General features: G+C 43.7%; 1 protein-coding gene across 1 annotated transcript in view; it reads right to left on the bottom strand.

Moving 5' to 3' along the window:
• FRMD4B (FERM domain containing 4B) overlaps positions 1 to 14,680 on the bottom strand; it is a 189,134-nt gene extending 174,454 nt beyond the window's left edge. The window contains exon 1 of the mRNA XM_065884864.1: positions 14,519 to 14,680. Within this exon, the coding sequence (XP_065740936.1) occupies positions 14,519 to 14,680 (162 nt within the window). The remainder of the gene's footprint in view (positions 1 to 14,518) is intronic.
• Between the last annotated feature and the right edge of the window lie 4,627 nt (positions 14,681 to 19,307).

The following is a 19,307-nucleotide window of genomic DNA, read 5'->3' as shown; positions in this document are numbered from 1 at the left end:
GGGGGAAAAAGTGATGTTTGGTAAATATGTTGGCTAATAGTTTTATTTTCTGGAAAAACTTCAGATACAGTGATATACATATATACACATACATATATATACACACAGGCACATATATGTATGTGTATTTATACATTCTCATATATACATATATATGCACACACATATATATGTCTATATGTAATTTATTTATACATTTAAATGTGACCTACTTAGCTCAGAGAAAATACACCAAAAAAAAAAGAGGGAGGAAAAAAGAAAAGGATATAATTAAATTTGATGTACTTATAACACACAATATACAGCATAAAGGTGTGGCAAACTTTTGCTATATTTGTAACCTAATGTAATGTTTCAGCCTGAAAAAAAAATTAAACTGATGCAACTTGGTGGTGAATAAATGGCACTGTTCAGACTCTGGCACTGATATCTCAAAAAAATTTTTTTTGAAACTCAGAGTTGGCTTCTGGAGTTTATTAAAGGAAAAACACATTCACTAAAAAAATCTCATTTCCAAAAAGAATTTGAGAGCAAAAATCTTATGAGCTCGGCTGGAACTATATCTGGCATCAATACCTAGAAATATTAATATATAAAAATCTTAAGGAAGGAAAAAACCCCAAAATCTAAATACTATGAGCGGATGCTTAGGAGTCTTCATATCCTGAACCAAATTGTTTCAAACTTAAACATTAATTTCACTGAAAAACTGGTATTGGACTATTTATTGAAAGTAAATGTACTTTGTCTTCAGGAAATATTTGAAAAATGCCTCATATTCCTTTTTGTTCTAGAAGATTATGTTCTGTCATCATTTGAGGTTGATAATTAGACACAATAACCAGCTCTTGTAACTCAAAGGGTCAAACTCTCTTTATATTGTCTGTGCTTGCAGAATTTTAAAAAGCCTGGACACAGCCAAAGACTTAGGGAAAGCAAGCTTTTAATTAAACACTAATGAAGACCAGAAAGAAAAAAAATATTTTCCCCCAAGAATGCAGGCAAATCCAAAGGGTCCTTCCATCCTTAGCTCCAGGGAATGGGAATGACCTGAGACAGGGTCAGAATGAAAATCGACATCCACAGAGTGCCACGAAGAGAAAGCCAGAGGTCTGAAACGTCTGTCAGCATCAGTCAGGCCAAAGAGGGCACCTTCCAGCTTAACCACAGGGATGGGCACAGGAAACAGTGATCACTTGACAGTAAGAGCTAACAAGAACTACAGAAACTGCCAACTTCCCCACCCTGGGCTGGGCCCGGGCAAGGACCTGCAGCTGGCTGTACACAGAAGCTGGGGTCCCTGACTGAGCCTGTTTTACAGGAACTGGAGGAAATAATCTGTTCTGCTCTCTGCAATGCTACTTCCTTAATGAAATGGCTGTCAGAGAACACAGACCAATGTATTCTCAATCAACGTACACTGGCTTGCGGCTATTTTCCCTAATGAAAAAGAATAAACACATACACACAAATACATTTCAGCACACATGGCTTTGTCCTGGATGTTTCCAAAACTACATAGACTGTAAACATTCTCTTTGGACACAGTCTCCTTCCTGCTGCTTCCCCCTCCTCCAAATTCTTCGTGTCTTCCTACAGCATATGTGGCCACCACTCCAGCCCAGGTCTCCCATCGTCCCACAGCTGGTCACGAGAAACAGCCTAACTGCTCTTACCCCTTCCGCACCAGTCCCTTCACAGTGGCTAGAGCGAGCATCTTAAAATGTAAAGCAGATCCCTTTGTTCATTTGGTCAAGAACTATTTCCGAAGGAGTATTAGGTTCTGGCACTGAGGATACCACAGTGAACAAAGCAAAGTTTCTGCATGCCTTCAGCTAACCTTCTGGTCTGGGAAACACAATAAGCGCATAAGCAAATAAATTCCTAACGTCAGGTGGTGACGGGGTTACAGCGAAGAATAAAGCAGGATACGAGAGCAGTCAGGGGTGGCCTCTCTGTTTGGATGGTATCTGAAGAAGGACCTGCAGGGAGTGAGGGGGGGAAGCACGTCACAGGAACCTCTGGGTGACAAAGTTATAGGCAGAGAAAACGCCAAGGGCAAAGGCTCTGAGCTTGGAATGTGCTTGGCGGGGTTGAAGGAACAGCAAAGAGGTCAGCGCTGCTGGAGGACACTTAGAGAGAAAAAGAAAGTTGGAAGTTGAGACCAGAGGTTGACGCAGCTCACAGACACAAGAACAGATTAGTGGTTGCCAGGGCGGGGCTGGAGGGTGGGTGAAATGGGTGAAGGGGATCAAAAGGTACAAACTTCCTGTTATAAAATAAATAAGTCACGGGGATGTAATGTAGCTCATGGCAACTATAGTGAATAATACCGTATTGTATATCTGAAAGTTGCTGAGAGAGTAGATCTTAAAAGCTCTCATCACAAGAAAAGAATATTTGTAACGACGTGAGGTGATGGACATTAACTAGACATGTTGTGATCATTTCACAATATATACAAATATCGAATCATTATGCTGTACATTTGAAACCAACATAATGTTACATGTCAGTTGCACCGCAGTAACCAAATAAATACAGTGAATATAATGCTAATACTATTAATAATAAAAAGACCAGAGGGCTTTCCTGGTGGCGCAGTGGTTGAGAGTCCGCCTGCCGATGCAGGGGACACGGGTTCGTGCCCCGGTCCGGGAAGATCCCACATGCCGCGGAGCAGCTGGGACCGTGAGCCATGGCCGCTGAGCCTGCGCGTCTGGAGCCTGTGCTCCGCAAAGGGAAAGGCCACAGCAGTGAGAGGCCCGCGTACCGCAAAAAAAAAAAAAAAAAAAAAAAAGATCAGAAGTTGAGCATGTTGGCTGTGGGTAGGTGGTGGTGGAACGCAGAGAAGGGGATGTCAATTACACAGGGTCTTGTAGGTTCGGTGAGACTGGCTTTTTCTGAGTTGGGAAGTCATTAGAGGGTTCTGAACGGGACAATGATACGATCTGACTTATTTTTAACAAAATCACTCTGGAGGCTGGGTTGGGAATAGACTACAGAGGGAAAATGGCACTAGTTATTCAGTCTCAATGAGCTTATTAATACCTGCTCTAGTTATTCAGTCTCAGTGAGTTTATTAATACCTGCTCTGGCTACAGGTTTTGGTAGAGGCAGAGATTAGAGACTGGGAAAGTCCTAGGAAGGACTCCATGAAGGCAAATGTAGAAAAGGAAGAGGCTGAATGGTTTGCAAACTAAGCCCATTCCATGCAACGGCTGAGGGAATGGAATTTGGATTTACACAGATCTGAGCTCCCCCTCTTTACACTCGGCTAAGTGACTTGACAGCGCTAAACAATTCCACATCTGCCAAATGGGTTTCATAGTACCTATTTCATGTCGTTGTTAGGAGAACTAAGTGAAATGGTAACAACGAAATGCTTAGGGAATAGGGAATTCAGTGGTTAGGATGCAGCGCTTTCACTGCTAAGGGGCCGGGTTCGATCCCTGGTCAGGGAACTAAGATCCCGCAAGCACGGCCGAAAAAAATGCTTCGCGCTATGTTTGACAACATAGAAAATGTTCATTAAGTAGAAATGGCACTTCTTCACTGCTGACTCTGTGAGCCAGGCACCCTAGCGAGACCTTTATTACATGATCTTGTGTTGTCCTCTCAACAACCCTGAGAGGCAGGCACTATTACCATCCCCATCACATATGCGAGAAAAGGAGGCACCAAGAGATCATGTAACTTGCCCGTGTCACACAGCTAGTAAATGTGGGTGTTTGGGCTTAATTCCCGGTCACAGTTTGCACTTATCACAACGAGCATGACAACTTTAGGCTTAGGATCAACTTTGCGAAGGGATCCAAATGCTTACCTTTTCTCAATCCATGTTACTTCTAACTTTTACACCAAACTTAAAATGTAGATCTTATTTTATCTTTCGTATAAGAAACAAGCTCAGAGCAATTAAGTAGCGTGGCTCAAGGTCACACAGCTGGTAAGTGATGAAGCCTTGATTTGTTACCCAGGTCCAACTGACTAAAGCCCATTCTATTGCCCTATTTTGTCAAGGCTCTTTTCTTTCTTAGCTAATAAGCATCTAATCAAAGTTTAATGAGACTGACTAATTCCTGTAAAAATATTTGCTGGCTACATTACCCAAGGGTAGCACGATGCCTATAATAACAGGGTCTCCTTTGCCGTTGCAAATTTAAGAGTCATATCACAAGAAAGCTTATACAGATGAGAAAGACAGCAGTCAGTGGGGACCCAGGGCCTTTATGCATGAGAGTCTAGGGCTCTTAAGGAGTGGGGCTCAGCGTACAGAGGGAGAAAGTTTAATGGCTTTCTGTTGGAGAGCCAGAAATAAAACAACGAAACAGTTGTGAGAATCTTTGCTTTCATAGAATAAATCAAAAAGACAACAGCATTAGCATGCCAGAGTCTCCTGATAAAATGCTGTGCCATGAAACCATGTGAGTACGATGTCTCTGTGCAGTGGTCAGCGGGCCCCTTTCCTGCTTGCTACATTAGACTATAGTTCTTAATCCAGAGGGGAGGGGAGGAAGGAGGAGACAAGGCTTCTGCAGATTTTAGAAGCTCCAAAGGTTATGCATATGCATAAGTGGTAGAGCACTGCACAGAGGAAGATAATTATTCATGAGGGATTCATCCATCCATCCAACCATCAATCCACCCATTAATCTATCCATCCAACCATCTGCCCATCTGTCCATCCATCCACACCTTTGTCCATCCACCCATCCACCCAAGCATCCATCCAAGCATCCACACATATATCTAACACTGTTTTCAGTGCTTTTAAATATTAGTGCAGTTGATTTTTATAACAATCCCAGAAGCATAACTCTTTTTTTTTTTTGCGTTACGCGGGCCTCTCAATGCTGTGGCCTCTCCCGCCGTGGAGCACAGGCTCCGGACGCGCAGGCCCAGCGGCCATGGCTCACGGGCCCAGCCGCTCCGCGGCACATGGGATCCTCCCGGACCGGGGCACGAACCCGCGTCCCCTGCATTGGCAGGCGGACTCTCAACCACTGCGCCACCAGGGAAGCCCCAGAAGCATAACTCTTTAAGGGAGTTCCATAATTAACTATTTTATGGCAGAAAAAATTTAATGAGAAAAATCTCAGAGAACTCACATGGCTAACAAAAGGTGAGTTAGGATTTGAATTCAGGAAGTTTACAGACTTCATTTTTAAGCACTCAGCTATGTTTTCACCCAATGTTGATTGAGCAAATAAGTAAATAAATGAGATACTATCTTTATGTATCTCTCTAATAAATAAAGCAGCAAGTCAGTGGCAAGAGGCTAAGCGCTGGAGTCAGCTAGAGCTCTGTTCAAATTCCAGCATGTTTTATTAGCTAATAAGTATATAAAACCAATAAAGTGGGATTTATGGTATCATTTTGAAGAGTTACTATAAGGACAGAAATAAGGCACAACATCTAATAAAGCTAAAAACCTAGCAAGTCTCCCTTTTCGTATATACCCTAGAGCAGGGGTCCCCAGCACCTGGGCCATGGACTGGTATCTGTCTGTGGCCTGTTAGGAACCGGGCCGCACAGCAGGAGGTGAGTGGCGGGTGAGCAAGCGAAGCTTCATCTGTATTTACAGCTGCTCCCCATCGCTCGCATTACCGCCTGAGCTCCGCCTCCTGTCAGATCAGCATAGGCATTAGATTCTCGTAGGAGCGCGAACCCTACTGCGAACTGAGCATGCCAGGATCTGGGTTGCGTACTCCTTACGAGAATCTAATGCCTGATGATCTGAGGTGGAGCTGAGGCAGTGACGCTAGCGCTGGGGAGCGGCTGCAAATACAGGTTATCATTAGCAGAGAGGATTGACTGCACAGAGACCGTAATAAATCAACTGCTTGCGGACTCATATCAAAACCCTGTCAGTGAGTGGTGAGTGAAAACAAGCTCAGGGCTCCCACTGATTCTGCATTACGGTGAGTTGTATAATTACTTCATCATATATTACAAAGTAATAGTAATAGAAATAAAGTGCACAATGAATGCAATGGGCTTGAGTCATCCCGAAACGATGCCCCCTGCCCTGGTCCGTGGAGAAATTGTCTTCCATGAAACCGGTCCCTGGTGCCAGGAAGGCTGGGGACCGCTGCCCTAGAGAAGCTCTTGCTCACAAGCACAAAGAGACAATACAAAAATTTCAGTGTAGTATCTTGGGACACTGAAAATTTGTAAGCAACCTAAATGCCCATCAACAAGAGATTGGTATGTTTAATGCAATGGAAGATAAGGGTTAAAATGACTTTAGAGATAAATTCCAAAAGCCTATTGAGAGAAAAATAAGGTAGCAGAATGACACATCCTTAAATAAATTTTACAGACACGAAAATAATATATAGTTTATAGATACAAACACATGTGGCAAAATGATGAAAATATGCCTGGGAATGAAAAACACGAATTTCAGAACAGGACTATTTTTAGGGAGAAAGGAGAGGTATAAAGGTGGTTTCAACTGATTCTGTAAAATTTTATTACAAAAAAAGTATCTGGAGCAAACATGGCAAAATGTTGAGATGCCTTAAAACTGAGTGGTGGGTGCATGGGTTTTTACCTATATTATCCTTTATATTTTTGTATATTGAAATCTTCCCCCAATGATATCTTTCTTAAAAAAAGATAATACATGTAAAGTGCCAAGCACAAGGCACAGCACAAAGCAGGTACTTAATAATTAGCAGCCATTAGTCAAGTCAAGACACTAAGACTGTATAAAAGCCCTAGTTAAGGAAAAAATAGTTATTCAAGCAATGCGCTTTGCCCAAACACAAAATTCAAGAAACTAAAAACGATCAGGATATTAGGGGAAAACGGTACTGTTTAATTTACCATAGTTACCAGCCTCTTTCATGGCAAAAGTCTATTTCAAGGATGCCAGAATTTTTATCTTTTCTGTATGTACATATACACACACATGTATGTAATTACTTACGCATATTAATTTCAATTTTTTTATCCCATTTGATCATTCACACTTCTCCATAACAACCAAATTGGACATCACAAATATAACATTCAGAATAAACGTTAAGTAGGGGACGAACAGGAAGTTATTTCACGCTGCAGCTCCACCAAGAAAAGACAGAAGGAGAAAAACAAACACCAACTTGACAAGGCAGGAGAGTCTATTCTTAACTTGGTGTTTTCCAAGCTGTACAACAAAGGTTCAAAAATGCTTTTTAGAGATCCTGAGACTGATCTGTTGATCTTAAATCATACAGTCTTTTAGAAATTTATTGATGCCAAGTGATGGACTCAAACATTAAGACAGTTTTCTTTCTCACTTTGGGGTATCTGAGCATCCCAATTTCCTGCCATAAAATCCTAGTCTTTGGTTACCTGAAAATGCAGAAGATGAATTTCCTCAGTGATAAGTGGACTCATATGTCATTTATCAACCAAGTCTTTGCTTCTTTCTGTATGTGTTGCTACTATGAACTGACTCTATGGTTGCCCAACTCCTTCAACAGAATGTAGGATCTAGCTGGGAGACCGCCCTGATTGTCAGGCCATGTTTTAAACCTAGATCCTACATCCTTCACATCAATGCAATCCTTACTCTACTTCCTTCCCGCTGGCCCTGCTGCAGTCCAGGCTTTGATGTGAATACCTGTTGGGCAGACATTTGTAGAAGATGCTGTGTGATGAGCTGCCCAGACTTATTGTATCAGCTGTCTGGATTTTTTTGAGCTCTTAGCCCCTCTGGGAACTGCTGTTCCTTAAAGAGAGCTGCCTACTTCAAGGTCACACCGCTTATACAAGGGCAGCCCATCTCTAATGAGGCTTGATGAAGGTTGGGGGGAAATCCAGCCCTCTTGTTCCAACTGGGGACAACTCTCAGCTTCAGGGCTACCTGTGAGGTCAGCTGAGGTCTTTGTTGAGCCTGAACTGTCACCCAATCTCTCCCTCTGCTCAGTCCTACTTCTTTCTATTCCCTTCTACACTGTTGATCCTCAGAGCACTCTCCAGTAAACTTCCTGCTTGTTAATCTCTGTTTCAGAGTCCGCTTCCTAAGGAACCAAATCTGCACCAGCATTCATGCTGTTCCATGGAAGGACTGCTTTTCCTGGCTCCTGTGGTTGAGTGAGTGACGTGACCAGCTCTGACCAATGTCTTGAGACAAGTGACATGAGCTACTTAGAGGCCAAGCATTGCATTGCCAGCGCAAAGCCCTGAAAAGCTCTTCACTCTCTATCATGGCAACTGGCAATGTTCCGGAACATTCTGTGAGCCTGAGTGACAGTGATGAGCAGAGCTTCCAGCCACCCTGTGAATGGACAGGTAGTGTAAACCAAAAATTAACCTTTATTTCTTTAACCCGTTAGGATCCTGAGGCTGTTTGCTGCTGCAGTAAAACCTATCCTATCCTGAGTAATACACCGACATCACTGCAGGCCTCCTAACTTCCTCCCCTGTCCTGCCTCCACTATGCCACCCTCTTCCAAATCTATCAGCCTCACCACTACCAGGGACAGTTCTAACTTAACCTGTCCCCCACCCCCAAAGTTCTGAAGAAAAACATCAAATCCTAATCTTAAAATAAAAGATCATTCAAGTTGAATGTTATTCTCAATTAAAATCTGCCTGTCTGGGCTTCCCTGGTGGCGCAGCGGTTGAGAGTCCGCCTGCTGATGCAGGGGACACGGGTTTGTGCCCCGGTCCGGGAAGATCCCACATGCCGCAGAGCGGCTATGCCCGTGAGCCATGGCCACTGAGCCTGCACGTCCGGAGCCTGTGCTCCGCAACGAGAGAGGCCACAACAGTGAGAGGCCCGCATACCGCAAAAAAAAAAAAAAAAAAAAAAAAAAATCTGCCTGTCTGTCTATGACTTTGACTCTGTCTGTCTCTTTCTTTCCTCATCAGCCTTAAAAAACTCTTTATAACATGCTCCCGCCACCGACCAGAGCCTTGTTTCCTCATGCCTGAAATGCACGTCTGCCTTTCTTAGTCTATCTAACTCTTACTTGTCCTTCCGACTTCGCCTGAGAATCACCCCTGTAGGAAGCTTCCTTGGCTCCCATGCCCTCCCCTTTTGCTTCACTCCTGTCTGACAGAAACTCCCTTCACTGTGCACCTAGAGGACCCAGGTAAAGCCCTTGCACAGAGGTTATTTTCTTAACTGTCTCCCCTACTTGACAACAGATTCCTTGAGGGCAGGAAATAATCTATTTGACTTTGTGTTGCTAACACCTTGGCGTAACAAATGGGACACGGTAAGCACCTGATAATTCTTTTATGTATGAATAAACAGACAAATGAATCAATCGATCTATAACTCCAATCATGTTCTGCAACACAGGACCTAGTAAAGGTAAACTGAACACTGATCCTGAATATTTATTAATTTCCTAGTGACTGGGTTTTTTAAGAGAAAATTCTTCCATATTCCTTCAACTTCTATTTTTCCATGACTGAATTCTAAACTTTCCTTCTTCTAGCATTCTCTGCCCAATATATTGTTTTTGTCTAGTCTGGAGATTGGCAAACTTTCTCTGTAAAGAGCCCGATAGTAAATATTTTCCGCTGTGTGGCCAATACAGTCTTTGTATCAACTCTAAGTATTTGAGTGACAGCTACTCAATTCTGCCATTGTAGTTTGAAAGCAGCCATGGACAACGTGTAAATGAATTAGCAGGGCTGCGTGCCAATAAAACTTTATTTACAAAACCAGGAGGCAGGCCAGTTTTCTCCTGTGCATTGTGTTGGGTCGGCCGAAAAACCCAAACAAACTTTATGGCCAACCCAATAACTTGTCAGCCCCCCTTCTAGTCTGTATAATTCAGGAGGCTGTGGAGAGTGGAGGGCGGGGGCAAGCAAAGGATATATGGTTTGAAAGGTACACAGGTCACTGAAGGCTCAATAAAGGATTGCCATTTGGGGGACTTGGTCTTTCATAACCAATGCAGTGGGATGAAAAGTTCAGGTGTTACCAATTTATGAATCATCAGAGTCTTGGAATATAAAGAGATTATCTCCTTAGAGACCCTACTGCTAGCTCCTGTGACCTCCTAGATTTTTTGTATGGGCCTTAAAAAAATTGTGGGTTTACTGTGTGGAACACAAGCTCAGATACCCAAGGTCCACCCTACATCCACTGCTGTGGGAGTTTCCACAGTCTCTCTTACCGAACATCTTTGCGTGCAAAGATGGGAATTCAGTTTCCACAGAACTAGTCTCACTTATAAAAACAACAGTAAAACCCTAAGCTACCCTTTATCGAGTACCTTCTATGGGTCTGGTGTTAAGCCCTTTGCACATCCAAGAGCTAACATTTACTGAGTACTCGCTTGTGCCACGCAGAGCACTCAGTATTATACACACGATCTCATGAATTTTTTCCACTACCCATAATGCCAGGACTACAGTTCTCCCCTCTTACCCAGGAGGGAATGAGGTTCAGAGAGAAAAAGCAATTTGCTCAAGGTCAGATTTGCTCAAGTTTGAGCTCACAGCCTCTGCTGTGATCTGCCCAGCATGCCACCTCTCACTGCCAGCTACCTGTGCAGTGGAACTGACCCAGCCTCTTATGGTCCTTTAAGTACCCTAGATTCTGTTCAAGTTGCCCCTACTGGGGGCGATTACTCCGTTCAGGGTTTGCAAGAAATTCTACCTTTGAGACGTTGGAGATGAAGGGAAAACTTAATTCCAAGTAACAAACTGAGGGCTTCATTCGACCGTGTCACACTTGATAAAAAGCAAAGGGTGTTGATCCTTTTTCAACAACATTCTTCCATCATTTTCCACCTCAATTGTTTGTTAAATCTATTTAATTGTGATAACACAACCCATCCGGGCAAGATAAAAGCAGGAGAGATATATCAGCTTTTAATATTCAGCCCTAAGTGGAAGGTGAATGTCCCATGTCTGCTACTTCAACCAAATTCAAACCTTTACTCATCAAGTGAGTCTTTGTTAAAAGGCAGCCTCAGTGCAGCCTCAGTCTGCTTTTTATTTAGTCACATGACTACAGAAATGCCTTATAGCTAGTATCTTAATTATTCATGGTTTCTGGCAAATTAAGTCTCTTGCCTCTCCAATATCTAGAAATGGAGGAAGTGTTCAATTCCAAAGAACTTATGTCTTCCCGGCCGAGCCGGAGAGGCAATAGTATGGTTGTCAAGTTCCTTATGAATAGGCAGAGATCTTATTTCACTTATAGTATATGAATAAACAAAACACCCCCGGGGACTGTCAGGTATTTCGTGTAATGGATATCTCCCGCCCCACCCTTTCTCTCTAGAGTGATTGAATCCTGGGTTTTTCTTTTTTACAAACAAGACTATTCAGACTAGAAGCAAGAAATTGACACCTTTTTATCATCAAGATGATAAAAAATTGGGTTCCATAAAATATGTAACCCTGTGGTGTTTCCAATTCACATGCCAGAAACTTGAGCAGTATAATGGAACATTCCTCTCTATGTCTTAGAATTCATAATTATGGGATAGCAATACTGGTATTCTAATGATGGGCCCCCTAACCCCGTAACTCAAATAAATTACTGTTGCAAAATACTTACAAATGTATTTGTGCATCAATCTTTGTACTTATCTTGAAAAATAATCATTTTATTTAAACAGCATAAGAATCTCATTATCTGAGATTCTAATAATGCAGATACAGTGGACACTGCATCCCTCCCCCTCTTGCCTGGCAGCCATGTGGTCTGGGCGGGGCCAACCTTACTCCTGGCTTCAGAAATGGGTCTGCTTTCCCACTGGCCTAAGCCAATCAATGTAATTCAGGGTTTCTCAACCTTTGTATTCGCTATCACTCCCTTAAGGAGCCTCTGAAGATATTTTTTTGTTTGCTAGCCACCTCACTCCCCCCAAAATTCTAATGCCATAAGTACACTGTAGATCTGTTTATGTATTGTATGTATACCCGTGCTTTGTACATAAAGACTAAGATTTTTTTTTTGCCCCCCACCCCATCCTCACGAAATGATTTTTGCCTGTTGGGGACCATATCATTCCCTTTGAGAATGCATGAATTACAATCCCATTCCCTGTGCCAATCAGTGCATGGCATTGGCGGTGGGCACAGACCCTAAACTGACCCATCAGAGTACAAACGGGGGAATTTTTTTTTTGATAGTTGGTGGCTTTGAAACATTCTCTTTCTTTCTATATGAATGAATGAAACATTCTCTTTCTTTCTAAGCCCCAGAACTGCTTTAGCTGTCTGCTATCATGAGGAAAGAAACCAGCTGAAGATACATGAACAAGACAGGATTGAAAGAATCATGGGGAACAACTATAGTGCCCTGATCCTACTGCTAGGTTTTTCAGGTGCATCCAAAGTCCCTACTTTTTATTCTGTAGGTTAATTTGAGTTCATTTTCCTATTACAATAAAAATACCCCAACTGATAGAGCAGATAACATTTACTGAATGTTTCCTAAGCTCTTGGTACTGTCAATTAATTTTAATACCAACCTCTGTGGTTAGTACTATTGTATTTCTCATTTTATAAACAATGAAACTAAAGCACAGTAAAATTAAGTAACTCATCCATGATCATACATAGGCAGAGGTAGGATTTATCCTATCCTCTATTTAACTTGGAGTATAAGGTATTAACCACTTTATTTTACTGCCATTCTGTTCTATACAATTTACGTTAGTACCTTCTTGTTGAAATTTGAAAGGCATTAAAGGAAACGGTATTTCTTTGCTAACAACTATGTTGTACAATTTAAAAATCTAGAGTTCTCTCAAGTTTTAAAATACTTTCAAGTTTTCTCCAAAGACACAAACCTTGGAGATCATTTTCTGCTTAAGACTCAATACTCATAAAATGGCCATGGTTGTTTTAGATGTTCCCTCTTATCATTATGAGAGGGTACTGGCTCAGTCACTATCCATTTTACAGAAGAGAAAACCTGTAGTTCAGCAGGTTAGTCCTTCAAGTCGCTGTTCTGCTTAAAAATAATTATTGATCAACCTTGTAAAGAACTCGTGGGGTCTCAGGTTTCTGGAAGCATCATTTTTGAATTGGTCACTACCAGTAGAAGAGGTAAGCCGTAAGTCCCCTGAGCCTTTGGGGAGAGTGGCATGAAGGCTGAATGGTTGGCCACGGTACTTGTGCTCTCCTTTTGAAAGTTTCTCAAATGTTAAAAAGTGAAAACAAAAGTGTATCAGGGCCACTTCTCCTACAGACCAAACTGAACAATGATTTCCCAAAAGAGAAAAAGGCTGAGAGGTAGACACACCTCTGGCTCCAAAAAGCTAGGTGATCTGGGTAATGTGGCCAGATGGGCTGTATCCACAGCTCCATAATCCTCTCAAACCATCACATGCTGCCCCGGTTCTCAACCTGGCTTTTGGATTCTTTCAAAATGCAAGACATCTCAGACATGTTATCCAAAGCAGGAGTCGGGAAAGCACAAAGTATAACGTTCCTCACATTTTAACAAGGATGATACGGATGTCAGGGATGACAAGGGGACGCTGATTTTTTAGATGCCCACAGTTTAACCGCAGGTGCCGGTCTTTTAATTTTTCCTCATTGATGGAAGACAATGGCTTATCAACACCAGAAGCTTGATCACATATGGGACTCAATACAATGCGATATGAATCATAGGCATATGGAGAATGTGGTCAGAGTAGGGAGAATCCAAGAACTGCAACAAAGCTAATTCTACATCACAGGAAAGAAAACGTGCCACTATATTCCATAGTAAACACTAGGTGTAATCTTCCTAAAGGCAATGTAGATTATTTTTTAAACCTGAAAAATATTAACAACCAAAGCACAGGACCTTTAAATCCACAAACGACTGTTTAAAAAATATGAAGGGAAGCTGTAGCCCCAGAGAGACTGAGCAAAGTTGCTGCATTTTTTGCCTGCAGGATGGGACCTAGCAGAGAAATAAAGAGGCTGTGTTATATGACAGGGAGTAAATCCAAACGTAAGCATTCCAACGCTCAGCCAGGCCACCCCTCCCTTCCCCAGCCCGTCATCCTCCTGCAAAGTGTTCACAATTTGCTGTCCTTCCTTCCAAAAGCCAGTAGACACAATCAGCTTTTCCTGGCTCTGCCTTGCAAGTTGGGGCTGCCCGAAGGAAAGCTGAAATAAAATCAAAGGGAAGAATGCAAATCCATTCAGACCCTTCTGACCATAAACTGGGGTGAAATCCTTGCTCCGTGAAATGCCTACCTTCACCCCAATGAAATGAAAAAGAAGGAATCGTGTGAATGTCAGAGTTGCTCCCTGCAGACGCTCTGCTGCTAAGATACACCATCACTCGCTAATAGATGTCTGCAAAGCCAGGGACTAATTCACAAGTGCCCCCCATGCCCGATGGGGAAAATGCACAAGCTTTGTCAGGCAACGGTTACCCGTAGCTGCTGAGCTTTTGACCCAAGAGGCGAGCAGCCCGATAGGAGTTGAAAAAGAGAGCGGTGGAAGGAGAGGGACAATAAAATCATACAGGTGGAACCAACCGGCTTCCCACGAGCGCCAGGCATCCCGCTAGGGCCCTCAGGCGCCGCGGTCCCCGGCTCACCTGGTACACGTCCCGCAGTCCGCACCACGTCCGCAGCACCTGGTGGCAAGCCCGCAGCCTCTCTGTGTACCATCTCCGCAGCGTGGACACGGTCAAGTTCCACACGAAGCGGCTGCCGCTGAACAGCAGGTCCTCCACTCCGCACATGAACACCGAGGCCATGCCTCCTCAGTCCCTCTGAACCCGGGCAGGGGGTGGGGTGCCGGCGGCTCCCGCAGCTGCAGCGCTGCGAGCCCGATCGCAGCGGTCCCACCGCCTGGGCTCCCGACGCCGGCTTCTGTGGACCGCCGGGGGTCAAGCCTTCCCCCAAACTGGTCTTTCACGGTGCGTGCTGGCCTGGCTCCGGCGGCATGCCCCGAGATTGGGCGCCCGCCAACCAACGGCTGCGGCGGGCACACAGAAGCCCAGTGTCCACCCCGCCCTCTCGCTGGCGGCGCCGAGCGAGCTGCGCTAAGCTCCGCCAGGCGAGCCCTCGGCGCTCCCGGGTCGCTGGAAGCCCGGGCCGGCGAGGACTCCCCCTGGCGCTCCCCGAGTGCGCTGGGCAGCGGGGGGAGTGGAGCAACTCTTTGCAGGCAGACGAGAGCGCTGCATTTCAGCGCACTGGGCTTGCACGTCCTGCACACACCACACACGCGCGCGCGCACACACCAGCCCCAATCTCCGAATCCGCTTTGGGAAGCACCTTACTTTACACTACAGGGTCTTTGCTTGGCCTCTGTTCACATGATAAATATCTCTGGGCAGCCACAGATACAGGAGGGAAAAAAAAAAAATCCTCCGAAGCATCCCTTTGGACCCCACTCGGCGGAACAGCCCTGAGGGTTTCCTTGGTTGTGCTTCACCAAGAGGCGAAGATAACAGTCTCAGAGCAACAGTGTGTGCGTGACTGCAAAACCTGCCTTCGCTCCTAACTTGAGGGTCTCAGAGAAAATGACAACCTGCCTACTGTTGCCAGCCGGAAAGCAGGATCGCGCACCCCGCACATTGTGCTAATTCCAACGCAGCAGTCAGTTCATGAGAAACACAAAGAGCGTTCTTGGTCTCTGGCAAATAGCTTCCAGTTAGTATGTGCTGGGAAACAGAAGCTCACAAGAGAATCCTTGGTTTGGTTCTGGAAAATTCAGCTTCTGGACATGTGTAGCAGCAGCTACTAGCACAAACCTACACAGTTTATTCTCGACTCAAAACCAAAGGAAGCTGTTCCACCATTCACAAAGTCACCAAATAATTAACGTTTTGTTTTTTTAAAGTTCTCCCCCAGGAACTGATATTGCCAAAGGCATTTGCAAAAGAGAGCCCAAGGAGTCCCACATGCCACCAGGCTCTATTTTCCTTTGGAATATGTGTAGATTTCAGTCCCAAATAATTGTAAAACATTGCTCACAGCAAAAGTACTGCAGCAAATTTCACGATGTTGTTTTTTCCTGAATCCATCTGTAGGACAATCATCTGTATTTTACTGGCAGTTTCACACCTAGGCTGTTATCTGTGCTATTAAGTGGCAGAAAGGTAAAAGTGCCAAAGCTTTTCTCCCGAACTAGCTCAGAAGGCTTCAGAAGAGATTATCGACAAGTAAATCAGCTTTATTTCAGGTTTCAAATGTGCCTTTGGAATCTTAATTCAGGTGAAAGTCACCCAGTGAAAAGAGGACACAAAAATCTGTCCTCAAAGCGCCTACTGTTTTCAAAGTGACCATAATTGGGAAACTCTTAAAAGATGTTTCTTTTCTTACTTTTTACTTCTTTTATTACTAATGAAATTGCCTAAGAGGTTTTTTGTTGAATTAGTTAATAGGACAAAAGACCCGATCCAAGATTTACAAAGCTTTCTTCACAGTAAATCTGCTCCATGTGTTCCTTACTATCAGCATTCTGATATTTTCCAAGATAATGGTCACAGTGTTTACACAGAATCAGAAAATACTAGGTCCCACTGAGTCAAAAGACATTGAACCAAGTACAGTTTGAAAATGAAATGTCATCCTTCTAATGGAAAACTACCGAACTTCAAAACTGGCTTATGAGTACGAGTGGATGATGGTGGTACATTTACTATTCTTTTCAATGATGCAGTGAGACCGTGTTCTCAGAAATCAGCAGCCAAGGGAATACCGAATAAAACCTACAACAGGTCAATTATCTCCATCTCATGACACCATCCTCCCACAAGAGATGCTCTAGAAACACCATGGCTATTATCTGTGCGTAGGCCTAATGTCAGTGGTCAATTCCAACTTCAGTGGTTTGCATTCAAGGTTTTCAAAGTCAGTGCTTACACTATTTTCTAGAAAAACTGGATGTGGCAGAACAGGGGTCCTCAAAGTGTAGTCCCTGAACTGGCAGCATCAACATCACCTGGGAACTTGTTAGAGATACAAGTTCTTGGGCCCCCTCTAGAATCAGGGTGCGGTCAGGGATCTGAGGTTTCACTTGGCCTCTGGGGGATTCTGACTCTAAAGATGGAGAAGCGCTATTGCAGGGCATGGGCGCTGCAATAAATATAAATAAATATATTTATTTATTTATGTTTAAAAGAAGACCTGTGGCACTTTGTACAAGCTCCTTAAAGCCACAAAGCCTCAGTGTACTCATCTATAAAACAGGGATAATATCAGAATCTACTACATAGCAACTGGGGAAAGATTAAGTAAAATATGCTGTATAAAGTGTTTAGTGTATGGCTGGCAAAAAGTGAGCGCCCAAAGAAAACAATGATCACCACCACCAAAATCAGGAATTGCTTCATTTTTTGGTACCTAGATAAAACAGTATTCGTAAAATGTGTTTTAAAAAAAATTTCAACTAATTATCTACATCTATTTTCCTATCCCTTTCTGTGTGTTGGAGGTTAAAGTTGACTTGTTTTTGAAGGAGCAGTTCTTTCACTTTCTTCAAGTTCCCCCAAAAATTCTTTGGAGCTAGCTCTTCTCCATCACATAGCCAGCCTTTCTTGAGCACACGGAGAAGCAGGAGATGCTCCAAGCTAGATGCAAGATAAGAAAAGACATTTTGTTCCCACCAATATAAACACGGACGCTTCTTCTTAACCAAACAGCTTTCTTCTCCTGCAGCAGGAGAAGTTCAAAGCTCTAGGCAGAGATAGCTTTTAGAGGGAAGGAAAAGTAAGTTCTTCACACCAGGGGCTGACAGTGGGTGGCAACTGAACCCAGGTGTGGAGCAGTGGAGAAAAGAGCCACCCAATTGCGGCATCTTTCTGAAAATGGACAAGCCACGTGGCACAAACCAGATCCCAGACACACACCCTTGAAGCTGGTCTAAAATTTCCTGTGGAAAGGGAGCTAAATCAAGCTGGCTTCAAAATTATCTTGCCTTTTTTCTTTTTTTTTTTTTTTAATTTAAGAAAAGGATTTTTTTTTCCCTCTACAGCATCAGAGTTCCCTGCAATACACTGTAATTTCCTGCAGCTCTCTCTGGAGGCTTAAAAAGATGCTTCAGGTGACAGCATGGCTCATACTCCTGGGAGTTCTGCTGTAGACGTAAAAGAGAAATTGTCATTATCCCCGAGGCTCCCGTAGGTTCTCCTCTGAGCAATCCGCAGGAAGAAGAGCACAGTGCTAAGAAGACAGCACAAAATGCTAACCCCTGTCTCTAGAAAGAGATAAGCAGTTCTATCGCAGCGGCTTCCAGGGGTCCCCTCTGCCCATCAAAAAGACAGAGTCCATCGAATGCCTGTGGATATTTTTAAAACCCTCCTCTCTCCACAGCTGAAGAGCCAGTGTGGCTAAATTCTGACAGGCCACGTCTTACACAGGGCTTGAGGGGGACGAAAACAAGGTCTGGTTCGGTGGCTCTCAATCAGGGGCAATTTTGCAACCCTGCCTACAAAGGCATTTTTGGTTGTCACACCTCGGGGATGCTAGTGGGTAGGGATGCTGGTAAACATCCTACAGTGCCCGGGGCAGCCTCCACGACAAAGAACTCTCCTGTCCCAAATGTCAGTGGTGTAGAGACTGAGGAACCTTGGTCTAGTTCAACCCCACAGCCTGCTCTTCCTCTCAGAGGACTGGTGGGGAAACATTCTTCCCTCTTGATGTTTTCTCCCAAAAGGCAGACTGGAGATGCAACAATCACTCTATAACGGTATTCACACACTCACCAAGAGCTGTAATGGACTCAAAGCCCATGAAGAAGGAACTGGAATGACATTTCCTATCATTTACACCTACCTTTTTTTTTTGGATACTTATCATAAAAATGAGAAATAGTCATTTTCACCATAAGCTATGTATCTTTTGGCACTTTAATTTTTGGCCTTATCATTTCCTTTAAAGCACAGGCTCCTTAGTAGGGTTGAAGGCTTTCTTCGGCACATGACAAAAACAATTCCCCCTATATCAACCCCAAGGTGGAATGCTGATGCCTCCAGTGGGCCTTGAGTTGCTACAGAAGTCTCTCATCGCCTCAAAAGGGGCAAAGGTGCCCCCTTTGGTCCACTTTTTACTGCTAGACTGTCAACTTTTTTTTTAAATATACAATACTCCTTATTGTAAATTCCATATAGCCAATTAATCAGTAAGTCAAAGAAGGCTTTCACTGATTTTTTAAAATATTTATTTATTTTGCTGTGTCGGGTCTTAGTGGCGGCACGCAGGGTATTTTGTTTTGGCACGCAGGCTCAGTAGTTGCGGCACGCAGGCTTTGTTGCCCCGTGGCACGTGGAATCTTAGTTCCCCAACCAGAGATCGAACCTGCATCCCCTGCATTGGAAGGCGGATTCTTAACGACTGGACCACCAAGGAAGTCCCCAGACTGTCAGTTTTCTGAGGAGT

The sequence above is a fragment of the Phocoena phocoena genome, chromosome 10, assembly GCF_963924675.1.
Source record: "Phocoena phocoena chromosome 10, mPhoPho1.1, whole genome shotgun sequence".
Lineage (NCBI taxonomy): Eukaryota > Metazoa > Chordata > Mammalia > Artiodactyla > Phocoenidae > Phocoena > Phocoena phocoena.
This window is presented reverse-complemented; position numbering and strand designations above follow the sequence as displayed.